Below are 25,011 nucleotides of genomic sequence, written 5' to 3' on the forward strand. Positions count from 1 at the left end.
TTAAAAAATAAATAAATTACTATACACAGTACTCATTTTACAGTTAACATTGTAGGCTGGTCCTTTTAATAGCAGTTTTTTATTTCTTTGATTTTCTACTTTCCCCTGCCTTCTCTCTCACCATTGAAACAACAAATCAATCCATTTTGCCATTTAAAATAGATGAAATGAAACAGTTACTGCATTGGGATACATCTAATCATTGTCCAATGAAAACCATACATATCCAAATTTAGATTTTTCAAAGTTCACTGATAAAAGAAAGTCAGGTGTTCAGGTAAAGATGAGGTTCATTATTAGATCCAGTTTGCCCCCATCCCCACCCCATTTCAGATGCCAATCATGACTGTTGATCTTGCGTCTTTTGTTGTTTTAGTCTCAGCTTTTCCTCCTGCAGTGTAATGTCCAGAGCTCTGAGCTGCTTGAGGAAACCGTGGTTGGGAAGGACGCAACGGCGTTGTCGCACGTGCTGGATGGCGTCCACTACAGTTAAGCCTTGCTCCATCATCAGGTAGGCCAAGACCAGTGACGCTGACCTGCTGCGACCCATCACACAGTGCACCAGCACCTTGTCTGGAAGCAGTCCAAAGAGAATAATTATTGGAAATTCTTGTGGCAGAAGGCCGAGTCTTGGTTTTGTTTGGGTTCCTGACTTCCTTAAAGGTGAGTTTTTCTTTGTGCTTTTGCTTAATGTATTGCAGTGGTTCTCAAACGTTTTGAAACCAACTACTACCTAAAAAAAAAAAAAAAAAATGTGCTCCACATAAAAGCGGAATTAAAAATGTACCTTAATAAATGTTTAAAAAGAAACAAAATCATTTGTATTTCACTTAGCAGTGAAATACAACTGAACTAGCGGTACCCATACCACACTTTGAGAATCACTGCATTAATATTTTAAGAACCATTGTCGTTAAGTGTGCTCCATAGGGAAATGCACCAAATAAGGACAGGAGTCAAAAGTACTCGCAACGCACTTAAGTAAAGAAATGTGTGTAAAGTAGAAATACAGATTCTGCCTTTTAAGTCCCCTAAATCTCGATCAACCATGGTTGACTTTACTTCTCTGTCCTCTTTTATTTATTTTTTAAGTAGAGGCGTCATCCAAGGAGGTTGGAAAAAAAGTAAGGAGTCTAGTTTGACAAAGTAATTAGGAGAAAGTACTGATATATTTTCAAATGTAGCGAGAAAACTTGTCAAAAAAAATTAATACTCCAGCAAAGTTCAGTAACCGGACAAATGTACTTGAGTACAGTAATGAAGTACTTCGTGACCTGTGACCACTGCAAATATGTCACGAGAATACACCCTTGACTTACTTTGTGGTTGGCTCAGGGCCTCGCTGATGAACTGTGTCGCCGGGCAGAAGAACTGGGAAATGTCGAAGGTGGGTTTGTCGTCGGCCTCTATGCCAAAATACTGGATATCTGTGTAGTAATGTGCACCTGTCAGCACGTTGTTGTACTTCCCCTCTGCAGCATTTAACACATGCGTGATACCCATTTCCTTCAGACCAGGTCTCTCCAGTGCCGTCTTTCTGTTCACCAACAACACACATTGCTTAATTCATGAAAAAAAAGTCTAGTAAGTTTAGTTACGACCATTTTCTTTCTTTTGTTCGCCAGTGCGTGTTTACTGACTCATCCCCGATGAAGACATTGGGCCAGACTTGGTTGACGTGTGCATGTTGAATGCTTGTGCCAGTCCAAAAGAGCTGCTCCAGGTCAAGAGTACCTGGTGTGACGTAATCGCTGTCTGGGTCCACTTGAACAGCCGCATAGGGGTTCTTTCCTCTTGATTTTACCACACAGGAGGACATGGTTTACCTGTAAGCGTCACGGAAAATAATTTGTTATAAGTGAAGTGCGGTACAGCGACTGGATGGATGGGTGCATAATACACAGACCATCAACCATTCACACTCACATTCACACCCACACACTTCAGAACTGTGTGGTACACATGCTAACAACTACCTACTGTGCTGCGTCCCATCCCATAATATATTTTAAAATAGAAATTAGGTACTGTAATACAAAAATTGTGCCCGCGACCCTAGTGCAGATAAGCAGGACAGAAAACAGATGGATGGATGGATGAATAAAAAAACTGTGCACCTGATGGCTTTGACATTTTTCACATCCGTGTTTACGATAAGTGTAACTTAACATTATTCCACAAGATTCCCCACGTTGGCACCCCCCAACAATGCCATCTAGTGCGGCCACACATAATGCACATACCAGAAACTGCCACTGAATACAATATAGATAGATTGATACATCTGAAAACTATTACCACAAATATAGATAAACATCGTTAAAACGTGTTAAGGATTTCATTCAAATTTGAGCATAATCGTTCAGGTAAGAAATTTACAGCGTGTCAGCCATTTACTTGTCATGAGAGCATTTCAAATGGCCGGTCATGTAATTGTAAAAATATCTAAAACCTTTGAGGAACAATTCCAAAGTCCAAAAGCATTTAACCCACTAATGCTTTCATAAAAAATAATAATAATAAATAAAATATACACACAAAAAGGGTGATCGAAAAGTAACTCCTTATTTTTAAGTACTTGTAATTTATTTCTGAACGATAATTCTTACAAGAAATGCACATGAGAAGAAAGTGTAGTGCATGGAATTTTATTTAAAATTCGATATAGGCGCCAGCACCTCTCGTATTCGCCCTTCAAGTTCTTCCAAAGTCATTGTTTTTTTAGAATAGACTTGCTCCTTTAATCATGGAAGACACACACAAAGAAATTGAAAAACTATTACAACATATGAATAAATTATAAGTATTTTAAAATAGGGAGTTACTTTTCAATCACCTGTGTGTGTGTGTGTGTGTGTCAATCATTAGCTGTAAATGTGTGTGAAGCCAAATATAAAGCAGGAAAAAAGCATATCACTTACCTGTCATACAGTTTATAAATAGTAAATTTCAGATTTTTCTCCAAGCAGGACTTGAGAGCAAAGATCTCCTCCGTGTTTGTATGCGTTTCTCCAGAGTCGGCATGAGGACACATGCTAGCTGCTCTTTGTGTTTCACATGATATTTTTAGGCCGCTGCCGTCCATGACACCACATCATCGTGACATACACACATGTGCCTGTTTGAATCCTTGAGACGCTCATGTACATAAGGAAAGCCGCGACCGTTATTCTGTGCAAGAAACATTTCAATCCAATGCAAAGAATGCAAAACGTTTAAAGGGAACAGTGTGTTATATCACTGTCATCTTAAGAATCTCCCACACGTCCGGACAGGTGTGTGTGAGGTCACATGATAGCATATTGAGACCTATTTGTGGAAATAAGACATCGTTGTCACATGTTTTGATTTGTGACTTTCCATCTTCCCATAAATTATGTAATGCTTCACCAGTTTTTTTTTTTTTTTTCCTCCTTGGTATGGACACCAAAAGTACAGTGGATGAACATAACAAACAAACATGTTTATTTGTCCAAAAATTATCTTAGAGAACAGATATCAGTTGACATGACTGATTGGGTGTTTCGGCAATCTGATTGATTGAACTGGTACCCAGAAACATGAAAAAGCTAAAAGGCTACTTCCTAGTTCATGGTGAATGACATTCGACCATTGTTATTATATGTCAGTGTGTATTGCAATTCAAACAGCAAAAAGTGGAAATCAATTTCACAGTAACAAAAAAAAATCGTGGAGCGCCATTTTGTTGCTTCGTCTGTCTGTTATCTAGCAGGCTACTTCCTGGCACATGGAGAGTGATGCAAGATGAGGGGACTGGACCATTTTTGATTCTTTAAATGGCAAGAAGAGTATATAAATTCTAAAATCAATAGTAAAAAAGAAAATGTTGGTGGTGGTCCATTGTTTCTTTATTTCTTATTGTGGGATGTGGGGCCGATGTAACGTAATCTATATTAACAATGGGAGTGTTTCTTTAAACAATCACATTTGAAATTCGTCCTCACAAGGCCGGAGCACTGGCCTTCGATGACATCAGTATTTTTTCCGTCCTCTGATTGGCTGGTCAGAGAAGGCCATGTCTAACTCGAAAAACGCATCTGTAGCTATCTGCACATAGTAATACATTTAATAATCAGCATCTTCAAGTGAGTATGATGTTTGTTTTTATCATGTTATTAGATAAATGTTTATTCTGAACTGCTCCAGATGATGTTATATTGTTGATCATTGTTGACAATTATAATTCTATAATTGTGACGTGGTAGTCGTGGTATTTTGATGTGGATTGAGTCAGGTAAGTCCCGACTGAATGCCCAGGTACCAAATGCACAGCTCATCACTGAACCAGTGCTAGCGCGTGTGCCCTCGCACGTGTACTCATTGCCAATTTAAAGGATGGGCTACACTTGATTGACATGCTCAGTGGGTCGTCTATCTCTTAGCAGCAGCTCCTGGAGCGCTGTCACAGTAGGAGGTACATACGGTGGATCCCACAGAGACATTCTAGTCTAGTGCACACACATCCATCGCACATAAGACTACACTGAACTGTCAGTGCACAGAAATGTGCACCAGCTGTGCTTTATTAAATGACATTTTCCTCATAAAATCGCATCCAACTCAAGGCTGTCCTAACCCTTTTGTGTGGTTTTAAGATCTTAGGGACATGATTTGGGATTACCCTCTTTCTCACCGACCTAACGTGTGTTTCAGTAAATTATATCAGAGCATTTCAGTGTAATGTATCAAGAGCACTGAAGTTGTGAATTGGAAGATTTCAATTGTGTGTGTCAGAGCATTTCATTTGAGTGTGAGAGTGTTTCAGCACTGTGTGTGAGACATCATCCTGAGACCCACCGTGCTCATGTGTAAAACACTTGCACACTGAGTGTCAACTGCTTCCTTTTATGCCATTTCGTTCTAAAATGTTAGAGCATTTCAGAATATTCACATGAGAGCAGTTTCATATATTTGACAGCATTTCAATATAAATGTGAGAATATTTCAGTGTATTTGACAATTTTAGTATATAATATGAGCATTTCAGGATGTGTGAGGTCATGTAAGTCTATTACATTATATGGAAGCATTTCAGTGATGTATGAGCATTTTGGTTGCGTGTGTGTCTGTCTTGAGTTTTTAAGTTGTGTGTATGTCAGAGAACTTTCCAGTAGTGTTTATAAGAGGTATTCCCCTACTTCACCATGCTCAATTTTAAACACACACACACACACGCTGAGTGTCAACTGCTTTCAACTGCTTTCTTTTTATAGCATTTCAATATAATGTGTGAGACCATTTCAGTGAATTTAATGACATACAAGTATATGTGAGAGCATTTTAAGTTGTGTGTGAGAGCATTTCCGCATTTGTGAGCATTTCAGAGTTTTACATGAGAGTATTTCAGTAGTGGTTTAGGTAAGTGAATTGTGTCCTTGATGGCCCCTCATGCTCCGCCATGCTCACATTTAAACACACTCACACACTGAGTGTCAACGGCTTCCTTTTATAGCGCTGCACTCGTGGGAAAAACAAAAAAAACCTCCACACTCATGGGAAAAACAAAAAACCTCCAGCCACAGATTCAAGGGGACCTGTTTAATCCACTGTGACAACACGCCGCAGGTTCTCCCTAACGGTAAAACAATGTGGCATTTTCCAATGAACTTTAACATTTCCTGGCTCGCTTATTTAGTTCCACACGTGTCCACTGTTTTTGCGTAAGGTCTCTGGAGAATATTGCTTCTCCTGTCCTTGGAGAAGAACTGACATTTTTATCAGTACTGTGTGCTCTATTTTAATTCTTAAAATACACCTATTGGAAAATACTGTTTTAAATTCATTCATTCATCTTCCGTTCCACTTATCCTCACTAATTTGTGTTATTTTAAGTGATTTTATATTGGTGGTTGTTTGACTTCAATTTGGTCTGTTGAGGAAAATATGTAAATGGTTTGGCACTACCCAAAATAAAATCTTTTTTTTTTTTTAAATGGGTTATTAATAATTAAAAAATAATAATTTTATTATAATTGCAGTTATCTATATTAATGAAATTTAATACTGTGGAATAAGAAAATGTACATTATACAGTAAAAAATAATATCACATTGATGATGAAACAAGTGATAATTTCAAATGCTACTTATTGTAATTTTACATATTAAATATTGACATTATTATTGATCATTAATCCTAGATTTTATTATTTCTCTATCATGATGATAATCGTTTATGTATGACTAAAGTTTTACTTTTTCACAGTCCTTTTTGAGTGTGTATATTTTAACTTTTTTTGTTCAAAACTTTTGTTGTTTTTCTGTTACTTTTTCACATTTGAAATAAACAATTAGTTAAACAATTTAAATTTAAAATATAAAAGAAAACCACATGGTTTGAGGTGAAATTATTTTTTTATTAGATGAATGAAGTTTTAGGTTCTGATGAATTCACTTTGTAGTATTACAATTGCTATGATCATCAATTATACAGCATAATGTGTAAAATAACAGTTACAAAATATTGTAGAATAAACTACGGTAAAGGTTAATATGTGCAGTTTAAAAAACTAATACACTGTATGCATTTGTAATATATTCATTAATACAATAGATTCCAGGGTGTTGCAGAACTTATTCTTTTTCTTAGGCTATGATGAAAACTTTTGCTGCCACACAGAGGGGGGTACTTTGCCTAAAAAAGGCACTGCCCCACTTTCCGCCGCCTCTGAAAGCAGAAATGTATGTACAAAGTTGTTGACATTTCACTGCGTTACAAGGATGAACAAATGTGGCAATTGAAACGCCAGCTGCATCCTACACTATTAAGTGTTGTCCGTACAGAGAAGAAGATATTTGTTGAAAAGTTGTAGCAGAAAGGAAGTAAATAAAAAGGCGTCATTTCAGAGGAGGGGACACAGCCTCCTTTTGAATGCCAACTGTTCACTCAACTTGTGGAGGAGCATCAGGAAGTTCCGATTGGGGTAAATGGCCCGTTTTTGCACAATGTGACTGAGAGCATCCTGGAGGGAGAGGCGTTGACGCAGCATCAGGTAGGCCAGTGCCAGGGTGGCTGAGCGGCTCACACCCATAATGCAATGCACCAGAACTTTCCCTGAAAAGTCCCAGCAAGAAAGTCAGGTAAAGATAAAAATACGTTGGGTGGGTGACACGTTTTTACCTTTGTCGAACTGAAGGCCTTTATGGATGAAGTCCGCTGCAGGTTTGAAGTACTGGCTGAGGTCAAAGTGGTCCGAATCTTCTGCTGGTATGCCGCAGTAAACGCAAGCCTTGTCATAAAAACATTGGTCCCCGATGCTTCCCTGCTTGGAGTGAGCTGCGTTCAGGACGTGAGTGATGCCCAGCCTGGATAAAGTCTTTTTATTCTGTGCTACAGCCCTAAAAAAAAATACAAAAATACATGTAAGTCAGTTTACTGAATTGGAACAACCAGGTTCTACAAAAGCCTTTCCATGACATGCCACCACGATTCCCTATCCATTTCCAGATTATATATAGAGCAGTGGTTCTCATGCTTTTTACACCAAGTAGCACCTAAAAAAATAAATACTTAGCTATTGTGGTTAATTTTCTTGCACCTGTGCTTCCGAGGCGATTGATCTCCCGGGAGAACTTCGACTTCCGTCTGGCATGCGTTGAATGAAGACTTCGAGACACTTGGCGTTTGGGCTAATTCGATTTATTGAACAGGCCTTAGTGTCATAGCAGCTGCTTCATGGTCAGAACGACGAAAGAGCCCCCGAAAACCCCTGGATCTCAGTTTATCAAGGTTTAATTTTCTGGGCGTGGAATTAGCCCCTCCTTGGGGCACCGGTGAGAGGGCCGTTCCTCATGACCATATTTGGACTTGCACTCCCCTCCGGGTGTTTCTTTTACTCTGTCAATTTCCCCCCTCCGTGGGGCCCTTGGTTGCGATAATGAAAACCAGTCCTCTCTGATGACCTGACCCCGGTTGTAAATACCTGTCAGGTTTCGGTCAAGGATTAGCCGGAAACCCCACTATCCATATAACTGATTTAAAGATGTCCTGGGATTTAGACGTGCAAACAAAAGATTGCTGGAGTGAATACCGGTCTCCTACCCGTTGACCCTATCAACGGTGGTCTGGTTTCAGTACTATTGAAATATATTACACTATCTAAGTACTTAAAAACCGCTATCAAGTACCAACATCATAATCACCAAAATACAGTAGCATGGTAGGCATATTTGTTTATTAAAAAAAATGAGCCGGGTGTTATTCCTAGAAAGAATGTAGTAGTATTGTAAGCCATTTGTTTATATAAAAAAAAATGAGATGGTGTTATTCCTCGAAATGTTTATTATTGTAGAAATAATGTTTATTATTGTAAGCCACTAGCGTGAGGTCTGGTCTCCCTAGCAGCGCTCCAAGAGAATGATCACCATGGTAACTGATCTGACACGGATCTGACTCATCCGGTCGAATAACCAACTGGCATGTTTTGTATCGTGTCGTGACAACTCGTGCCATTAGCCAATATGCCATCGGTCATTCGCACCAGTAGTTTTCAGCTCATCCATTCAAGCCCATCTGCAGATGAATGGAGTCACCCCAATGTACTATGAAGTAAACTCCTTTTTGTCACAAAGAGGTGAGTCTTGAGTTTCTGTGAGATCTTACAAAGGCCCATGGTCTCTTGAGATAACACACTTTCATATGTAGCGCGCCTACAGATACTGTAAATTATTGAGACTATAACCAGTGTTCCTCTATTCACCGCAAGTAAAAGAGTAGTGCCCCGAGGTGATTTTAACTTGAGTTTTTGACACGAGATGAGTGTGGTGAAGCACCCAAGTGGTAAACACCGAACCACTGGAAAAGTTCAATAGGATTTTAATCATTTAAGATCAACTGTGACGGGGGTCAATTCAGAGCCAGGATACAGAGCCCTTCACTTCACAGTTGAGGGGGGCAGGCTTCGAAGATAGGGAATCGAAGATAGGGAAATTGTTTTCGGCCAAAGTGATGCAATGTGCCGTAATCCACAGATAACAGGTCCGGGAAATTGTCTTTGACCAAAGTGATGCAATGTGCCGTAATCCACATACAACAGGTCTGGAAATGCTCAGATTTCGCTGTTGTCTAAATCTATGATTCACAGAGAGCAGAAACAGGGAAACTCAATCAGCAACAGCCACGGGGACAGGAACAGGCAAACGTGATAAGGCCGAACTCTCACTGAGTTGTTTTGTCGCATCTTGCATGTATGATTGTTGGACTCTCTGACTCTTTGTCTTCAACAAAGCCGTAAATACGGGGTGTATCATTGTGGCTAGGAGAACTTGATTGGCTGACAGATTGGCTGTCTGTCATAACAGAAATGGCATCTATTTCGCAAAATATTTGATCAAGCGATCAGACCAAGTCATTGTGACATCCTGCTCTCGATCGAGCAACTCAATAATTCTACATTATATAACAAGTGGTTATGCTACACTACTGTAACATTATGCACAATTTTAATATTTACACTGTGCTTAAATATGGGTAAAGAAAACAACCGTACTTTAATAATGATTAAATGAAAATGTTTTCAATTAAAACTTAAACCTAAAAAAGTTTCAAAACAAACAATTCTTTTTAAATGCAAATGTAGATACAAGTTAGATACAACTTAACTGTACTTAGGGAGTGATACTTTCTTTTACAGCTTTAGGGAGCCTGAGTACCACCAGTGATACGAGTACCACACTTTGAAGATCATTGATATGGAAAATAATACACTTTCAGAGAGGTATTATACCCAAACTTAGCGCCTCGGACCAGTACCGGTCTGTGGGACATTTGGTAGCGGGCCGCACAGCGAGACTGACCAAAATATATTTTACTGATCATCTGTGCCTATGTTAAACCACCTGTCTCAGTCACGTGATAAGGTAGTAAAAAGGTAAGGCAGCAAGCGAGCAAGACTTGAGTGGAAAAAAAGCTCTTAAAAAAGGGGAGGCCAAATGATCAAATGATTAGAGAATAGGAGACATGAATGTCAACATTCTGACTAAAATACGGGTTTATTGCTCACCAAGTGTGCTCTGCGTAATGCATGGTGATAGCCTAGCAAATTAGGCACTAAAGTACTGAATAGATTGCTTCAATCTATCTCTGCAATGACCGTGACTAAAACAACTAAATTCCCTCAAATAGGTGTTTCCCAATTTCCCATTAGTACGAAAATACAGGTAGTTACATTGATCTCACACACTGACATTAAATTATTAAATGCTGAGCCTAATTGAACTCTGATGCTACCCAAAACAGCAGCACCCACTCAGGCAAGTAAAACAGTCTCTGAGGTAAATTAAGGTGTCTTGAGACTTACCAATGTTGTAAATAGGAATAATACAGATGATCTTTAAGGACAAGTAGTGTTCAATTAGACTTTTGACAAGTGATTGCTCCACAATGTTGTGTGCGTCAATGTTTATGTTCCAGGAAGCTACCGATTTTATGGATTCCTCCATAATAATCATTTTTGTTTTGTTTTAAATTCCACTTGACAGATAATACTGTCGAGGTTAATATTATTTCAAAAATGGATTCGTGTCGCCTGCCATCTGGATTTGAGTATGGACCCTTGGAAGAAATACAGTAAATTAACGATATACAGTATTTATTTTTGCGGTATTAGTGGTCTAGAAGCCACTTTTTTGTTTATTTATTTATTTATTTTTTACAAATGAGCAAAATACAGTCACAATGCTACAAATGTGTCTCGATGTTGGTTGAATGACTCTCAAGAGTCTAAGCTGCCCTCCTTGCACTAATACTGAGGCATCACTCACATGTTTCCTATGTAGAGGTTTGGCCAGACTTCATCCACTGCAGAGAGCTCCAGTTTGCAGGAATCCAGAATGAGCTCCAGTTGTTTAATGAGCGCCAGGTCCTGTTGCTGCTTGCGCCCTGACATTATCTCCTCACAGGCACAAGGAGCACAACACCGTGTGTGTGTGTGTGTGTGTGTGTGTGTGTGAGAGAGAGAGAGAGAGACAGAGAGACCGGAGTATCTCATCACTGCCAAAGGCTGTTTTCTGCTCACTGAAGGACGCCAGCAGCTGCTTGCACAAAATTAGCTCACTGCTCTCACTTTGACTCCGTGTCACTATTTGACGTTGCATGATTACCAAAAGTCAAAGACGGAGATGCTGAGGTCACTCCAGCAGTGCAACTTCCTGTCTACAGCTTTTCATATATCAACACAAACATTATGTTGACTAAAAGTAGCTAAACAAAGTAGCTATTCTTCCGACGATGTTTCCATTAAATTTGAATGGGAATTGGTATGATGTCATGACACAGTACTGCCCAAACTGCAGGTTGGGGGGCTAATATGGGTCATGTGTTAGTATATGGTTGATGATTTTCACAGTAATAATAAAATGCTGTAAACTATTTAATTTATTTTGAATTGACTGTATATGTATTCCAAAAAATAAAACATCAAACCAATAACATTTAGGGCTCTATTTTCGGAGACAGCACATCTGTAGCAGGGCACAAATGATTAAGATTTTGGTGTAAGGGGTGTGACCTTGAAGGTGTGCTCGGAAGTCAGTCGAGACCAACACCTGCTCAGACCACGTCTGAAACCTGGAGGAAGATAGACTGCTTGTCTAACGTGATTTTGGTGAATTTGATTGGGGCACAAGCAGACAGATGTTTAGGTTTCTGGACATATTCAAGTCACAAGCAGTTATCACCAGCTCATTCTGTATTTAATAAGGGTACCCGCTCACATTGTCTGTTGCCACACCGGCCAAGAGCAGTGACAAAGCTTCACTCACGCACAGATCGCTGCAATTAAACATCTTCAACTTATATTTAATGTGATAACATTAGATTGTATATTATATACATTTGGATTATGGCATTATATTCACTAATTAATTTTGCATACAATGAATTGACTGAGACGGTAAAGCAGTATTCTACGAACTTTTAGTTTGGTACCGTCTCTCCTTTGCACTGCAGGTTTTGTTGGAGGCACAAAAGCTGCTGCAGGAAACCTCGGTTTGGAAAGATCCAGCGCTTCTTCTGCACACATTGTATGGCAGACAGGAGACTGAGGTGATGGTGAATCATCAGGTAGGCAAGGACCAACGTGGCTGAGCGACTCACACCCACAGCACAGTGCACCAGTACTCTTCCTGGATATCAAAACCCTGTATTGGCGGTTATTCAACATCTTGCCAGGCTTTTACAGTCGCATCACATACAGTACCTCCAGACGTCACAGCCTGGTCAATGAAAGCAGCAGCGGGGTAGAAGAAAGGTGAAAGTTCAAATGTGGGTAGGTCATTGGCTGGAACACCGTAGTATTTCACCGTAGTTCCGTAGAAGTCGTCGCTGCCTTTACAGCACAGTTTACCATGTGATGCATTCAGCACATGAGTGATTCCCAGCGTCCACAGTCCGAACTTGTCATGAGACATGACCCTACAAACAACAAATGATATCATATACAGTATACAGTACTTGATATGCAGTGTGTCCCAAAAGTCACGGGACACTTCCTTTTTTCAATTTTGTTTCGGGTATCAGTCGGACAGATGTGAGGCCGCTTAGGTTTTGTAGTTTTTGTAAGCATATCATTCCTTGCCAGGCAAGTTTGCACTTCAGCACCCGTTTCAGAAGCTTTCCAGCCGCCACACTGCTCCAACGCGGAGTGCAATTTATGCTGTAATGGCAAGTTTCTTGAAACAGGATCTGTTCTTGACAAACTACGAAGCGGAAGGCCTGCTACTACCATCAATGATGGAAACACTGAACTTTTAGAGCAGGCATTTGCGCAAAGCCAGGGAAAGTAAAGTCTATCTAGAGCTGGACTAGAACTCGGCATCAGCAAAATCATGATTCAGCGGCTGCTGCACAGAGGGATAAAGCTTTAAGGCATACAGACTTCAGGTCGTTCAAAGATTTTAAGCAGAAGCTCGACAACCTGAAGTTGGAAATGGTGGCGTTTGTTATAAAACTTTATAAAAGTTTGGTGTTCTCATCAGTGGTGGTAGTAGCAGACCTTCCACTGCATGAACAGATCCTGTTTCGAGAATCTTGCCATATACAGTGTAGTGCAGCATAGATTTTACCATGCGTTGAAGCAGTGTGACAGCCATAAAGCCTCTTAAACTGGCGCTGAACCGCAGTCAGGGACAGAAAAACTTGTTGCCTACTCACATGTCACCCAGGTAAAGGTTGGGCAACACTTCGTCTCCATGGCGACAGGAGCGAGGAGCCGTATGTAAAACCTCCTCCAGCTCCTCGAGAGAGACCTCTGTTGCTGACTGCTCACCCTCTGTGTCGTCTTCTCTCACATTATCCTTCCTGGAGTCTCCAGTGTCACATTTCCCAGAAGACCCAGCACTCATGATAAAGCTAAAGCAAACTTTTTTAAAACCTAAAACTCACATGCTTCGTTGTCCTGTCTGCACTTTTATGCCACTTTACTGCCAAAGACAGGTGGGCATGTTTGGCACACGAAAGACTTTCACAGGATTCTTTCCAGTTACTTTAATGGCAACACGTTTACTGTTCATTAAGTTTCAAAATGAGAGCACACCAAAAGGGACCTTGAAATGGATCCAGATTGAAAAGTTTTATTAATTGAGGCAAATTTATGAAGCACCGTATTTGTTTGTTTGCCCATCTGTTTGATAGTTGGCAGTCTGCTTCCTATGGAGGATGACAAACAGACAGTTGGTGTCATTATGATTCTATGATTCCAATTTGTTAATAACTTGAGGCTGCTTGGATGGCAGCATATGTTTCTCCAAAACCTGTATGTACCTTTCAGTATTAATGGTGCCTTCACCATTAATAACACAGCCCCATCCGATCACAGATGCTGGCTTTTGAACTTTGCGTCCATAACAGTCCGGATTGTTCTTTTCCTCTTTGGCCCAGAGGACACGAAAGTCCACAATTTCCAAAAACAATTTGAAATGTGGACTCGTCGGACCACAGAACACTTTTCCCACAGTCCATCTTAGATAAGCTCGGCCCAGAGAAGCCGGTGGTGTTTCTGGGTTTTGTTGATAAATGGCTTTTGCTTTGCATAGTAGAGTTTCAAATTGCACTTACGGATGTACCGCCAAACTGTATTTACATTGGTTTTCTGAAGTTTTCCTGAGCCCATGTGGTGATATCCTTTACACATTGATGTCGGTTTTTGATGCAGTGCCGCCTGAGGGATCAAAGGTCACGGGCATTCAATGTTGGTTTTCAGCCTTGCCACTTACATGCAATGGTTTCTACAGATTCTCTGAACCTTTTGATGATATTATGGACCGTAGATGATGAAATCCCTAAATTCCTTGCAATTGTACGTTGAGGAACATTGTCCTTAAACTGTTCAACTATTTTCTCACGCACTTGTTCACAAAGAGGTGAACCATCTTTGCTTGTGAATGATTGAGCAATTCGGGGAAGCTCCTTTTATACCCAATCATGGCACCCACCTGTTCCCAATTATCCTGTTCACTTGTGGGATGTTACAAACAGGTGTTTAATGAGCATTCCTCAACTTTCTCAGTCTTTTATGCCACCTGTGCCATCTTTTTTGGAACGTGTTGCAGCCATAAAATTCTAAGTTAATGATTATTTGAATCAGTTTGAACATTAAATATATTGTCTTTGTAGTGTCTTCAATTAAATATACGTTGAACATGATTTGCAAATCATTGTATTCTGATTTTATTTATGTTTAACAGAATTATTTATTTATGATTGTATTTATTATTTATTTATTATTTTATTTATTTATGTATTTCTTTTTGACATCATTATAATGGCCATTATTTGCTAGTTTTGTATCAATAATACGAAAAGCAATACTTATCAGGAATGATCCCTTTGAATAAGTATTAACATGATTAATAATATACAATAGCTATATATCACAACATAAATAAAAATATGACATGACAATATTCATTATATTTTTTTCAGCATTTCATCATCATCACGCATTGCTTCGGCATATGGCAAGCCTATTCCAAGATTGGACCAATAGGTGGCAGTGCGCTGGAGACGTGACCTTAGAGTAGCGTCCCTTGGCTCAGCTTGGCTGCTGTTGTTGGTTATAACTAGTTCCTGTTTGCTGTTGCCTAGTTGTGAAAGCAGAAGGCATGTTGGCCGCGGAACACTCTTGCAATGCGAGAGGAACACCTCTCACCTCCTCCTCCCCTCTCTGACACTAGCGCTGACACTGGTCCTTTGGTAAGAAAACTTACTTTAACTTCTTACCAAAACTATCTTTTCTTTACACTTCCACACGGTTGACCTCGCCTCATTTTTTCCCTTTCATTTGCCGTTTAGTTTCACACAATTGTTTACTATATTAACAAATTCCTTGGTACCTTCCTTGCGGTCCTAATACTAGTTTCCCATCTTTTTATTTATTTATTTTTTTTTAGCCCTGAGGGCGTAGTTGCAGTTGTTCTTCTGAATGCCAATATTTGCTGTAGTCGGCTGTTACTTTACAGGCTGAAAGGCCCGTATTGTGCAAGTGGCTCTAATCACGTCTTGTGTGTCAGTGTGTGACTCAACAAGCAAAACAAGCTGACTTGACAATTAAGGCAGCCCATCCCAGAGGGGCTGCTCGCGTTGCCTTACCACAGAGGTTTTTGTGGGTTTTGAAATGTATACAGTAATAATCAGGATGGGGTTAATTTACTGTTTCCTGAAACCATTCTTTCCCAGGAAAACATGCTTTTATTGTATTGTATATGGAATCTGGAACTCCTATCTAATCCAAGGGAATACAGTACAACAAATGCACAACAGCAACACAACGAATGATCTGCTAAGAGAGATAAGCATCTGAACATACTAAAAGGGATTTTCAATGCTAGGTTATTATTGCCAATGAAGCTTACAACAAATGGTAACTATGGTGGTTGTTAAAAATGGACCATTCTTTAAGAGGCGGATGCATGACTTCAACCAGTGAATAAAAATTAGAAAAGAAGAAAAGTATCACTGTGTGATGAAATAAAATGAGAATATTTGTCCATCTATCTAGTCATCTGGGAGTTCCTATTGTTGCTGCTGCTGCATTTGTTTATCAGCTGCCTGGTTCATGTGACATCATTTGGGGCAATTAGATAACATGGACTTTTTCAGTGAAATAAAGGCAAAAGTCTTGGAAAGACTAGTCTTTGTTCAAATATGCATTTTTGTCTTGTCAAAAACATGTTAAATCAAGTTTCAATTTGCTTTACAGACCTGATAATGATATTCTCATTCATCTAACTGAAACAAATATTGACACTCATGATTTGTGCCTCTGTCAAAAAGGAAATGCAAAACAATTTAAATTATAGCAAATATTAGCAAATATTGTGTTATAATTCAATTCAACTCTAGCCGAAGGTAACATTGTGATATTATTGTGTCTTCGTTATTCCTGCCTTGACAAACCAGCTGTCACAGTAAATTGTATCTAAAAAAAAAAAAAAAAAAACCCTAATGATGCATGACGGGGTATACTAACACCTGTGTACACCGCTGCACTACGTTTGTAATTCATCTGTTTGTTATTTGGGTCTTGTTGACCTTTGAGTTGAAGGGAGGAGCTCAACAGGCTGCGCTTTGGTTGTCTTATCTGCAGGTTAAAGGGCAAGGACAGTTTATTTAATCTGTGTTCATGTCTATAGAAAGAAGGAAACATGCGACCTGAGTATTGATGATGTCAACTCTGATGTTTTTTTTTAATTTGAAAAATGAGATCTACTGGTATACTTCCATTTCAAAAATATCACAGCCAGTATGCATTCATCGAAATACAGAGGCTGTATCTAGCCTGCAGTAGTGCAGAATCATTAAATGTCCAAGTAGCTAGTCAACACTTGAGACACCTCGACTACAGCGCCTCTTATATAACTGTACAACGCTAAAATGAAGATCTTAATTTTCATCCATTGACAAGCATATTTTCTAGAATTAATATAGTTTTGTCTTAAATTAATGGTACGTTGAAGACTTTATTGAAGGTGTGTATAGAAAAGAAAAACATTGTCCCAGTATGTAAAGTAACCACACACAAGAAAAGGTATCTCATACTCTCTAATAGTCCTGGAGCAGGAAGAGTGGGCAGTTATTGCCGTTCTGATAGAATATCACCCAAAACTGCTGAATGCTGTAATAAAATCAATGTTTTATGAAAATGTATTTGGCAGCAACCTTTTTATTTCCTATTTTAATTATACTCATTTGCAGTAAAGGATTGTACAGTGGTGCCTTGACATACGTTTGGGAGTAGGTGAGAAAAAAAAAATATATCAGTGCAGCTCATTTAAGTGATGTAATGTGAGAAAAAAAAATATATATATATATATATATCAGTGCAGCTTATTTAAGTGCTGTAATGAACTGGTTGTTTCGGTCAAATGGTGACGACGCTAGAAGGCGTCAAGAGGCTATGATCAGCCAGTGTGGCCTCCTGCATGCTTTGAATAGTCCCTTTCAAACCATCTGTTTAATCATGGAGTCATCTGCATCATCAGGCGTTGTTTTGCTACTTAATCTTTATGACTGTGTGTGTCTGTTTGTAGTGGCATGGCATCAGAGAGTAGTGTGAGTGCTTGGAGCTGCAAGCAGGTAGCCCAGTGGCTGCAGGTGCAAGGATTCGACGACTATGTGGATCTGCTGTGTGCTGACCACCGCCTAGATGGACCCAGTCTTCTGGCTCTGACTGAGGCCGACCTGCGCGGGCCTCCTCTGAGCCTCACGGTGCTGGGAGACATCAAGAGGCTGGCCATATCCCTTCGCCAGCTCCAGAGACAGAACCAAGCCCAGCTGGAGGAGCTGGGTCTCCAGCCTAGGGACAGTCTCCCGCAAAGGCCCGGTGCGGCGGCCGAGTGGAGCTGTGACGGAGCCGACAGGCACTGCAATAGAGGAGAATGCTCTGGGGATGGCACTGAGCTACGACTGAGGAATGGAGCTCGATCTGAATACAGATCTGGAGCGATGCAATGTCACACGCACTCCAACGGGAGGTGTCGGCAGGACCTGGCCGGAAGACTGGACCCGGAGGTGTGGAAGACCATCATTAGTGTCATTTATGTGTTTTCAGTGTTTGGCTTTACTGCCTTTGTTATGGTCATTGTACACGAGCGAGTACCAGACATGGGGACCTATCCACCGCTTCCTGACATCTTCTTGGACAGGTATCAGCTCTACATGCACCCTGATAAAACAACATATAGGTTGACCGATATAGTTAATCTGCACCTTGTCCCCATATCTAATCTGCATGCTGACATGGATGTATTTTAACCCGACAGTTTTCCCAGAATCCCTTGGGCTTTTGCAATGGCTGAAGCCTGTGGCCTCATCCTGTGCTACATGCTTATATTGATCCTGCTGCTTCATAAACACAGGTAACACACAGCTCCGCCACACACTGGTAATATGACACCATTCTTAAGGCCAAGTTGTTTCTTTGTTGTATCTTAAGGCACCACTGTATTTTGGTGACCACATTCATCTCTTAGAGGTGGGAAATGCCTCTCAATATGATACAGTACAATTCTACACTGGTATACACATGTATTTCCTACTATAGAATAATACTCAGTAAAGGACAGTCCTTCACCAAAAATCTTTGGATGCCATCTTTATGCGTGTTGAGCGGCATTTTCTGTACTCTGCAGCATGCGCAGTCAGGAGAACAAGGCAGGGAGATGAATGGCCTTCATTGAGAAAATGCAGAAGACATGGATCTCTGCCTGCTAACAGCGAATTAACTCCCAGAGCAATGTAAAACATTGTCTTTAAAACGCAACTAAACAACAACTCTAAGTTACTCAATAACATACCTCACACGGCGAAGGATGACAGGACTGTACCAATTTCACTTCTGGGTCAGTAGCAACACTTTTGTCTTGACACAAACAGCAAAAATCTAATTAATTCCTCTAACAAAAGTGATTACCATTTTTATTAAAAAATGTTTGTCTGACCACATTTCAATGGCCTTCTTGATTCAAAGAAAAATAAATTTGAATAAAATACATTGCTCTAACAAAAGGAGGGAAATGGTTTGGCTCTGTAGTCTTGTTTGTCCGTTTGTTTGCTACTTTCTGTCTCATAGAGAATGACCCAACACGTTAGGATTAGACTGATGGGACTCCCAGGATGTGGGGAGAACATTCTTCTATGGAGACTCAATGGCGAAAGGAGAGGATGAAGTCGTCAATCCGGTTTTGGAAATTGAATGCGTTCTTGCTCACTACGAAAGCTTCTTTCCTGTATAGAAGCCACAAAGTGGGCATATCAGAGCCATAAATGAAGCGTTTATCTGCCTGCGCTTTTTACACAGAACCTACCCAAGTGGGATATTGCCTCTACTGTGCGACAGGGCATCCGAAGTTCAGATAATGATGCCGGCGTATGGTGTAATGTCACAAATTCTTATTGGATGGCCACATTTCCCAAGGGTGGAAGAAGCGAGGGTCGAACTTCACACCCTTGCCCTAGAATTGCAGAATTCACTTATACATAAGGCAGTATGCATGCATACTGAGTTTAGTCTTGACAGATTTTTAAAATGTAAATGAGAGTACGCACAATGAGGGGAAAAAAATAGCTGTGTGCTTACTGCTCTTACAGGGTGTGGTATACTTGAGATGACCAACATAGCACACCACACATAACGATATCTCCACTGACAATCTATCATTAATTTATTATTAGTATTATTATTATTATTACAAAAGAAGGTAGAAGCAAAATCTCTGTCTCGAAGCTTTGCAGGAATAATTTTTTCACATTGACTGATGACTTCCATGTTACTGCAGTCACCACATCACTCCATATAGAAATAAGTTGGCATTATTGCGACAAGCCAGGCAAAAAGAGTCCGTAAAAGACCGAAAATGTCCAAAGTTTGGGATAATTTCAAACTCGACAAGGAAAATAAAAGTGCAATGTCGACCGCAGCAGCGCATCTACAATCACCAACACAAGGTAACATCAATGTTGGCTAATTTGATTTATACCATTGCTAGTTAGAACGTATTTTTAAAGCCCCCGCAAGTGGGCAAGGATGGACAGATGGCTTCCGGTGCACTAGCAATCACTTTATTGAATAAATTGCAAGAAGTCAAACATGATAATCACATTCATACACTAGTCACTCAACAGCCAATTCCAGACTTTCATTCACTGACACCCACGTCACTCACCAGGCCAGGCCCTGCCTTTTAAAGCCATACACACTCAAAGTCACAGATCTTACATATTACTCCTGTACAATGTAATATACATTGTACAGGAGGATAGCGACCTCGAGAAGACAAAAATAATACCTGCACCTCACATGGACGTGATTGTGTTTAATAATGCAAAATAATTTTGTATCAGATTACTCGATTGATCGATAATTGGTAAAATATTCGATACAAAAAATATTTGATAGCTGCGTCCCGAGTAAAACCCATGACAAAACAATGGCTTAAAAATCTATAATCTAGTGGGATCATGTTGTGCTCCACAGATGAAAATTGCCTCATCTTCCGTTCCGCTTATCCTCACTCGGGTCGCGGGCGTGCTGGACCTATCCCAGCTAACTTTGGGCGAGAGGCTGGGTACACCCTGAACTGGTCGCCAGCCAATCGCAGGGCACATATAAACAAACAACCATTTACACTCACATTCACACCTACGGGCAATTTAGAGTCTTCAATTAACCTACCCTGCATGTTTTTGGGTAATATGCATGCATGAAACTTGCCTGTTCAACTTTATTCCCGCCATTTTGTGTTAGTGCATTTAATACAGAAAAACAACCTGGCAAAAGAAAAACTGAAAAATGTTGGCTTTTACAGGCGGTGTGAACAGGGCTGAAGTTAATCTTTTCAATAGAAACAAGTTAAGACTGAATCAACAGCATATCTGTTGGTATCACCTGAGTAGTGCATTCGCTTTTGCCTGAGTTGCTTCAAGACACAATTACTCCCCATGCAGTTATACTCGATCAACAGTCAGTTGGTTATCACACTTGAGCTTGGCAGAAATGATAATCACAATCAGAGTTTCTCCTTCCAACCCCTCCTTTGTGTTCCATTTAGATCCATTCTCATTAGACGGTTGTGTTCTCTGATGGGAACTGTGTTTTTGCTCCGCTGCTGCACAATGTTCGTCACCTCGCTCTCTGTGCCTGGCCAGCACCTCAAGTGCGCCAGTAAGGTGAGAAGCTTCCACGCACGTTCTATCGACTCTGATTAGAGCCCTTGTGAGTTGTTGCTGAGGAGCTGCTGCTCCAGCTCTGAGTCATCGAATGACTGCCGCTAACTGGGTTCTCTTGTTCCCTCAGACGTACGGCAATTCGATAGAAAAGATACAGAGGGCACTGACAATCTGGGTCGGATTCGGGATGACTCTGACCGGCGTCCAAACATGCGGCGACTACATGTTCAGCGGTCACACGGTTGTCATTACCCTGCTCAACTTTTTTGTGACAGAATGTGAGTGAAACACTTTTCGGAGATTTGCCTTATTTATGCAAATAGTGGCGAGGGACTTTTTTTTTTTTTTTTTTTACTCAGCTACATATTGGGGGAGGTTTATGTTTTTTTTGTGTTTGTGTGTGTGTGTGTGTGTGTGTGTGTGTGTGTGTGTGTGCGTGCGCACATGGACAGGGTCTGTCTGTAGTGGAGCTGCATTTTTGTAATCGTATGGTACAAATTTACCTATGCACTACAATTTATGGTCAAACTATATTATGGTCAGGAAAAAAAAGCAGATTGGGAGAGTTTAATATGAAGTCATAAACATGGTCGCAAATAACACTGTGAAGTAATCACTTACTGGAAACATGCTTTAAAAAAAACAAAACAATCTGATTTATAACATTTTATTTTTTTTAAAATATTTTTTTCTCATTCAAATGCATTGTCTTGTTTTATTCATTCATTCATTCATTTTCCATGCCACTTATCCTCAGTAGGGTCGCGCGCGTGCTGGAGCCTATCTCAGCTGACTCTGGGTGAGAGGCGGGGTACACCCTGAACTGGTTGCCAGCCAATTGCAGGGCACATATAAACAAACAACCATTCGCACTCACATTCACACCTAGAGGTAATTTAGAGTCTTCAGTTAACCTACCGTGTATGTTTTTGGGATGTGGGAGGGAACTGGAGTACCCGCAGAAAACCCACGCAGGCACGAGGAGAACTTGCGAACTCCACACAAGCGGGGCTGGATTTGAACCCGGGTCCTCAGAGCTGTGAGGCAGCTGTGCTAACCAGTCGACCACCATGCTGCCTTGTCTTGTTTTAAACAATTTAATTTTGTTCCAATTTATTTTCTAGGTTGAAATATTTGAATAATAGTAGTGGGGGGACTATTTTTAGTGTTGAAATAACACATTTGGTGCAAAAATGACTGTTTACATTCAGCCAGATGGTGTATGGGATGTGAGAATGACTCAAGGCACAGTGCTAAAAGTTTGACTCATGGATGTGTTAATAGTTAAATTAGTTTTAGCACATGTAATATTGCCTAACACTGAGTTAGGCTTTTAATACGCAGTTGAAAGTAAGTTGATTTGCTATGATATCGCTCTTAAGTTAAAATGTAATAATTGTAATAATACCTGTGACTGCTCCCTTTTTTCCCCATTTGGCAGACACTCCAAGAACGTGGAATTTGATTCACACCATCTCCTGGGTGTTGAACCTCTTCGGGATCTTCTTCATCCTGGCAGCGCATGAGCACTACTCCATCGACGTCTTCATCGCCTTCTACATCACCACGCGCCTCTTCCTCTATTACCACACCTTGGCCAACACCCGTGCCTACCAGCAGAGCCGCAGGGCGCGCATCTGGTTCCCCATGTTCTCCTTCTTCGAGTGCAATGTGAACGGACCCGTCCCCAACCAGTACCACTGGCCCTTCAGTAAACCTGCCTTCATGAAGACCCTCATTGGGTAGACTGTAATGCTTTCCCTTCATCCACCCCGAGTGTAGGTGTGTGTATACAAACTGCAAGTAGGATGAAACATGTTCACCAAAGGAACCCCAAAGATATTTGTTAATTTAAAAAGCCTCTCTAACCTAATAACTTATTTTTTGTACATAGTATAGTACCTAATTGTGGGTTGTTGTTGTTTTCTTTAGTTTTTTGGTTGGGGGGGGGGGGGTCATAAGTGCTGCAAGCACTGAACACATCCTGGATGGAGTGCACAGGTTTGCCTTATATATTGTTACCACTGTGGTATTCCACTTTTATCCCGCTCGGCTTTCATAGGAATAAGCTGTGTGGAGTTTTACGCAGTTAAGTCACTTTTTCGTAACTGTTAAAATGCAGTTTCTGCTACTACCAAAGAAGCTTCTTCTGGACAACATTTCCTGTTCAGTGAGTGTTCTGATGTGTTCATTTATGAACTAATTTATTTGTGTATTGTAATGCCATGGCATTTGTGACTATTTTGTCACGGCTGCAGAACGAAAGCTTCAATGGCATGCATGAGACTGCACTGCAACGACTCATGTCAGTAAGTAAATGTTTACTTTGTCAGGGTTTAGAAAAACAACTATGCAATGGTCCATATGCATTTAATTTGATTGTTTGCAATTGATTTAATTTGCAATACAAATGATAATCTAAATGCCTTTTGACTCAACTACCCAATGTTTACAACAGCATGAAGTCTTTTGTATTTTATACTGACTGCTTTTTCATTAACATTAGTTTTCATGTTATATAAAGGTGATGTTGAATAACGTGCATTTTTTTAATTAAAGATTTATACAACTAATTGTATATGTGCAAGAGTTACAGTATACTGTATCTCTAATTAACCGTGCCTCCCTACTTGGGATGGTTTTTTACAGTTCATTTTTACTTTTTCAAGGGATAAGAGAACCTCTTCATGTTTCGAGTGCCTGTTTTGTAGCCAGTGTTTTATTGAGCAAAACTGGTTTCTGGAGGTGCTATCATAGCATGAATGTCGCTCAACTTCACATAGCTGACATCTTGGACTTCTTGAATCCGCAAAACAATTTAATGAATCAATGGTGCAGCCAAGTGGCGCACACCATTTTGTTTAATTTATCAAAAATAATTTCCCAAGCGCACAATTTTACCAATCAATTAATCCATGATCATGCTTATCTAATGGAAACTTGCAAACGTTCTGGAGATTCTGCAGCATCTGCTGAAGAAAGGATGTTGGGCTTTCCGTTTATCCATGTGCACTAAGTTGGATCTGAATGGGTTAAAGTAGAAAGCAGACCAATATTGACTTACTGGGTGTACCAGAACAGAAAAGATTGCGTTTGAAAGATCGATCATAGAAAAATAAGTGACATTTGAGGGGACTTGCTCCAAACGGTTTGTGATTTTGGAACCTCTGAGACTCAGGCATGCTCCACAGGATTTACAGCTTTCAAGTCTGGAATGAACCTGTTCTTTTTTTTCTTAACTGGAAACATGGAAGTTTGCACAGGTGATTCACAAGGGACAATGCCTTCTTTCAACAAGTCGCCAAATACAGGAGTGATGCCATAAATTGCCTCCTCTTAAAAGTGAATACTGTTTTTAAACATGATTTTAAACTGAGGCTGGGTGAATGATGAAAGCTTCTGACCCCCTCTTAATACCAACATTATTTTTCCCAGTTTTTCCAATCTTTGGCAATTCTGGTAGAATTTGAATGAAAGTCATGGTTACATTCACTTACTTAAGGTGATTTTTCATTATTGCAAATACACATAACAATTCTGCGGATGCAATCAATCTTTACTATCTTAACACACACCTACCATATGCTATTTAATTTTAAAAGCAAAGCCTTACATGAGAGTTGGTAGGCACACTGTTAACAATCGCACTGTGTATTTTTGTCCATCAGTCCTTTTTCTAGAGTGTTTGTCCTCATTAAGGTTGCAGGGGAGATGGAGCCTATCCACCTGAAAAGACCCTTCAAATGCCAGGGTTTTGTGATACAAAAAGAAATGACAACAAGATCGATCGTTTCAAATCCTTTACCAGCATTAATATGACCGATAACT

At 40.1% G+C, this 25,011-nt stretch overlaps 4 protein-coding genes across 4 annotated transcripts; 1 reads left to right on the forward strand and 3 right to left on the reverse strand.

Annotated features, from left to right (window-relative positions):
* Positions 1 to 69: 69 nt before the first annotated feature.
* On the reverse strand, positions 70 to 3,122 carry LOC133409860 (dual specificity phosphatase 29-like). Its single transcript, XM_061690393.1, has 4 exons — positions 2,922 to 3,122; positions 1,641 to 1,826; positions 1,320 to 1,537; positions 70 to 573 (listed from the first exon to the last, which is right to left on the reverse strand). Exons 2-4 carry the CDS (start codon positions 1,817 to 1,819, stop codon positions 341 to 343), a joined length of 630 nt encoding a protein of 209 aa, XP_061546377.1. The 5' UTR covers positions 1,820 to 1,826; positions 2,922 to 3,122; the 3' UTR covers positions 70 to 340.
* Positions 3,123 to 6,367: 3,245 nt separating this feature from the next.
* On the reverse strand, positions 6,368 to 10,929 carry zgc:153981 (dual specificity protein phosphatase family protein). Its single transcript, XM_061690396.1, has 3 exons — positions 10,782 to 10,929; positions 7,141 to 7,358; positions 6,368 to 7,074 (listed from the first exon to the last, which is right to left on the reverse strand). The coding sequence occupies exons 1-3, from the start codon at positions 10,904 to 10,906 to the stop codon at positions 6,863 to 6,865; spliced, it is 555 nt and encodes a 184-aa protein (XP_061546380.1). The 5' UTR covers positions 10,907 to 10,929; the 3' UTR covers positions 6,368 to 6,862.
* A 1,005-nt stretch (positions 10,930 to 11,934) lies between these two features.
* si:ch211-223p8.8 (dual specificity protein phosphatase 13A family protein) lies at positions 11,935 to 15,192 on the reverse strand. The gene is made up of 4 exons (XM_061690842.1): positions 15,063 to 15,192; positions 13,171 to 13,368; positions 12,218 to 12,432; positions 11,935 to 12,143 (listed from the first exon to the last, which is right to left on the reverse strand). The coding sequence occupies exons 1-4, from the start codon at positions 15,119 to 15,121 to the stop codon at positions 11,935 to 11,937; spliced, it is 681 nt and encodes a 226-aa protein (XP_061546826.1). The 5' UTR covers positions 15,122 to 15,192.
* On the forward strand, positions 15,076 to 23,740 carry LOC133410041 (sphingomyelin synthase-related protein 1-like). The gene is made up of 6 exons (XM_061690765.1): positions 15,076 to 15,210; positions 17,547 to 18,161; positions 18,279 to 18,374; positions 21,066 to 21,183; positions 21,311 to 21,461; positions 22,625 to 23,740. The coding sequence occupies exons 2-6, from the start codon at positions 17,551 to 17,553 to the stop codon at positions 22,927 to 22,929; spliced, it is 1,281 nt and encodes a 426-aa protein (XP_061546749.1). The 5' UTR covers positions 15,076 to 15,210; positions 17,547 to 17,550; the 3' UTR covers positions 22,930 to 23,740.
* Positions 23,741 to 25,011: the final 1,271 nt, after the last annotated feature.

The sequence above is a fragment of the Phycodurus eques genome, chromosome 11 (genome assembly GCF_024500275.1).
Source record: "Phycodurus eques isolate BA_2022a chromosome 11, UOR_Pequ_1.1, whole genome shotgun sequence".
Taxonomy (NCBI): Eukaryota; Metazoa; Chordata; class Actinopteri; order Syngnathiformes; family Syngnathidae; genus Phycodurus; species Phycodurus eques.

Coding starts and splice junctions, on each gene's coding strand:
- LOC133409860 (XM_061690393.1), bottom strand. CDS start 1,819: ATGTCCTCCTGTGTGGTAAAATCAAGAGGAAAGAACCCCTATGCGGCT. Junction 1,538..1,640: donor AATGTCTTCATCGGGGATGA/GTCAGTAAACAC, acceptor GTTGGTGAACAG/AAAGACGGCACTGGAGAGAC. Junction 574..1,319: donor GGCCCTGAGCCAACCACAAA/GTAAGTCAAGGG, acceptor GACTGCTTCCAG/ACAAGGTGCTGGTGCACTGT.
- zgc:153981 (XM_061690396.1), bottom strand. CDS start 10,906: ATGTCAGGGCGCAAGCAGCAACAGGACCTGGCGCTCATTAAACAACTG. Junction 7,359..10,781: donor AACCTCTACATAGGAAACAT/GTGAGTGATGCC, acceptor ATTTTTTTTTAG/GGCTGTAGCACAGAATAAAA. Junction 7,075..7,140: donor AGGCCTTCAGTTCGACAAAG/GTAAAAACGTGT, acceptor GGGACTTTTCAG/GGAAAGTTCTGGTGCATTGC.
- si:ch211-223p8.8 (XM_061690842.1), bottom strand. CDS start 15,121: ATGCCTTCTGCTTTCACAACTAGGCAACAGCAAACAGGAACTAGTTAT. Junction 12,433..13,170: donor AACCTTTACCTGGGTGACAT/GTGAGTAGGCAA, acceptor TGTTGTTTGTAG/GGTCATGTCTCATGACAAGT. Junction 12,144..12,217: donor CCAGGCTGTGACGTCTGGAG/GTACTGTATGTG, acceptor TTTGATATCCAG/GAAGAGTACTGGTGCACTGT.
- LOC133410041 (XM_061690765.1), top strand. CDS start 17,551: ATGGCATCAGAGAGTAGTGTGAGTGCTTGGAGCTGCAAGCAGGTAGCC. Junction 21,184..21,310: donor ACCTCAAGTGCGCCAGTAAG/GTGAGAAGCTTC, acceptor TTGTTCCCTCAG/ACGTACGGCAATTCGATAGA. Junction 21,462..22,624: donor CAACTTTTTTGTGACAGAAT/GTGAGTGAAACA, acceptor CCCATTTGGCAG/ACACTCCAAGAACGTGGAAT.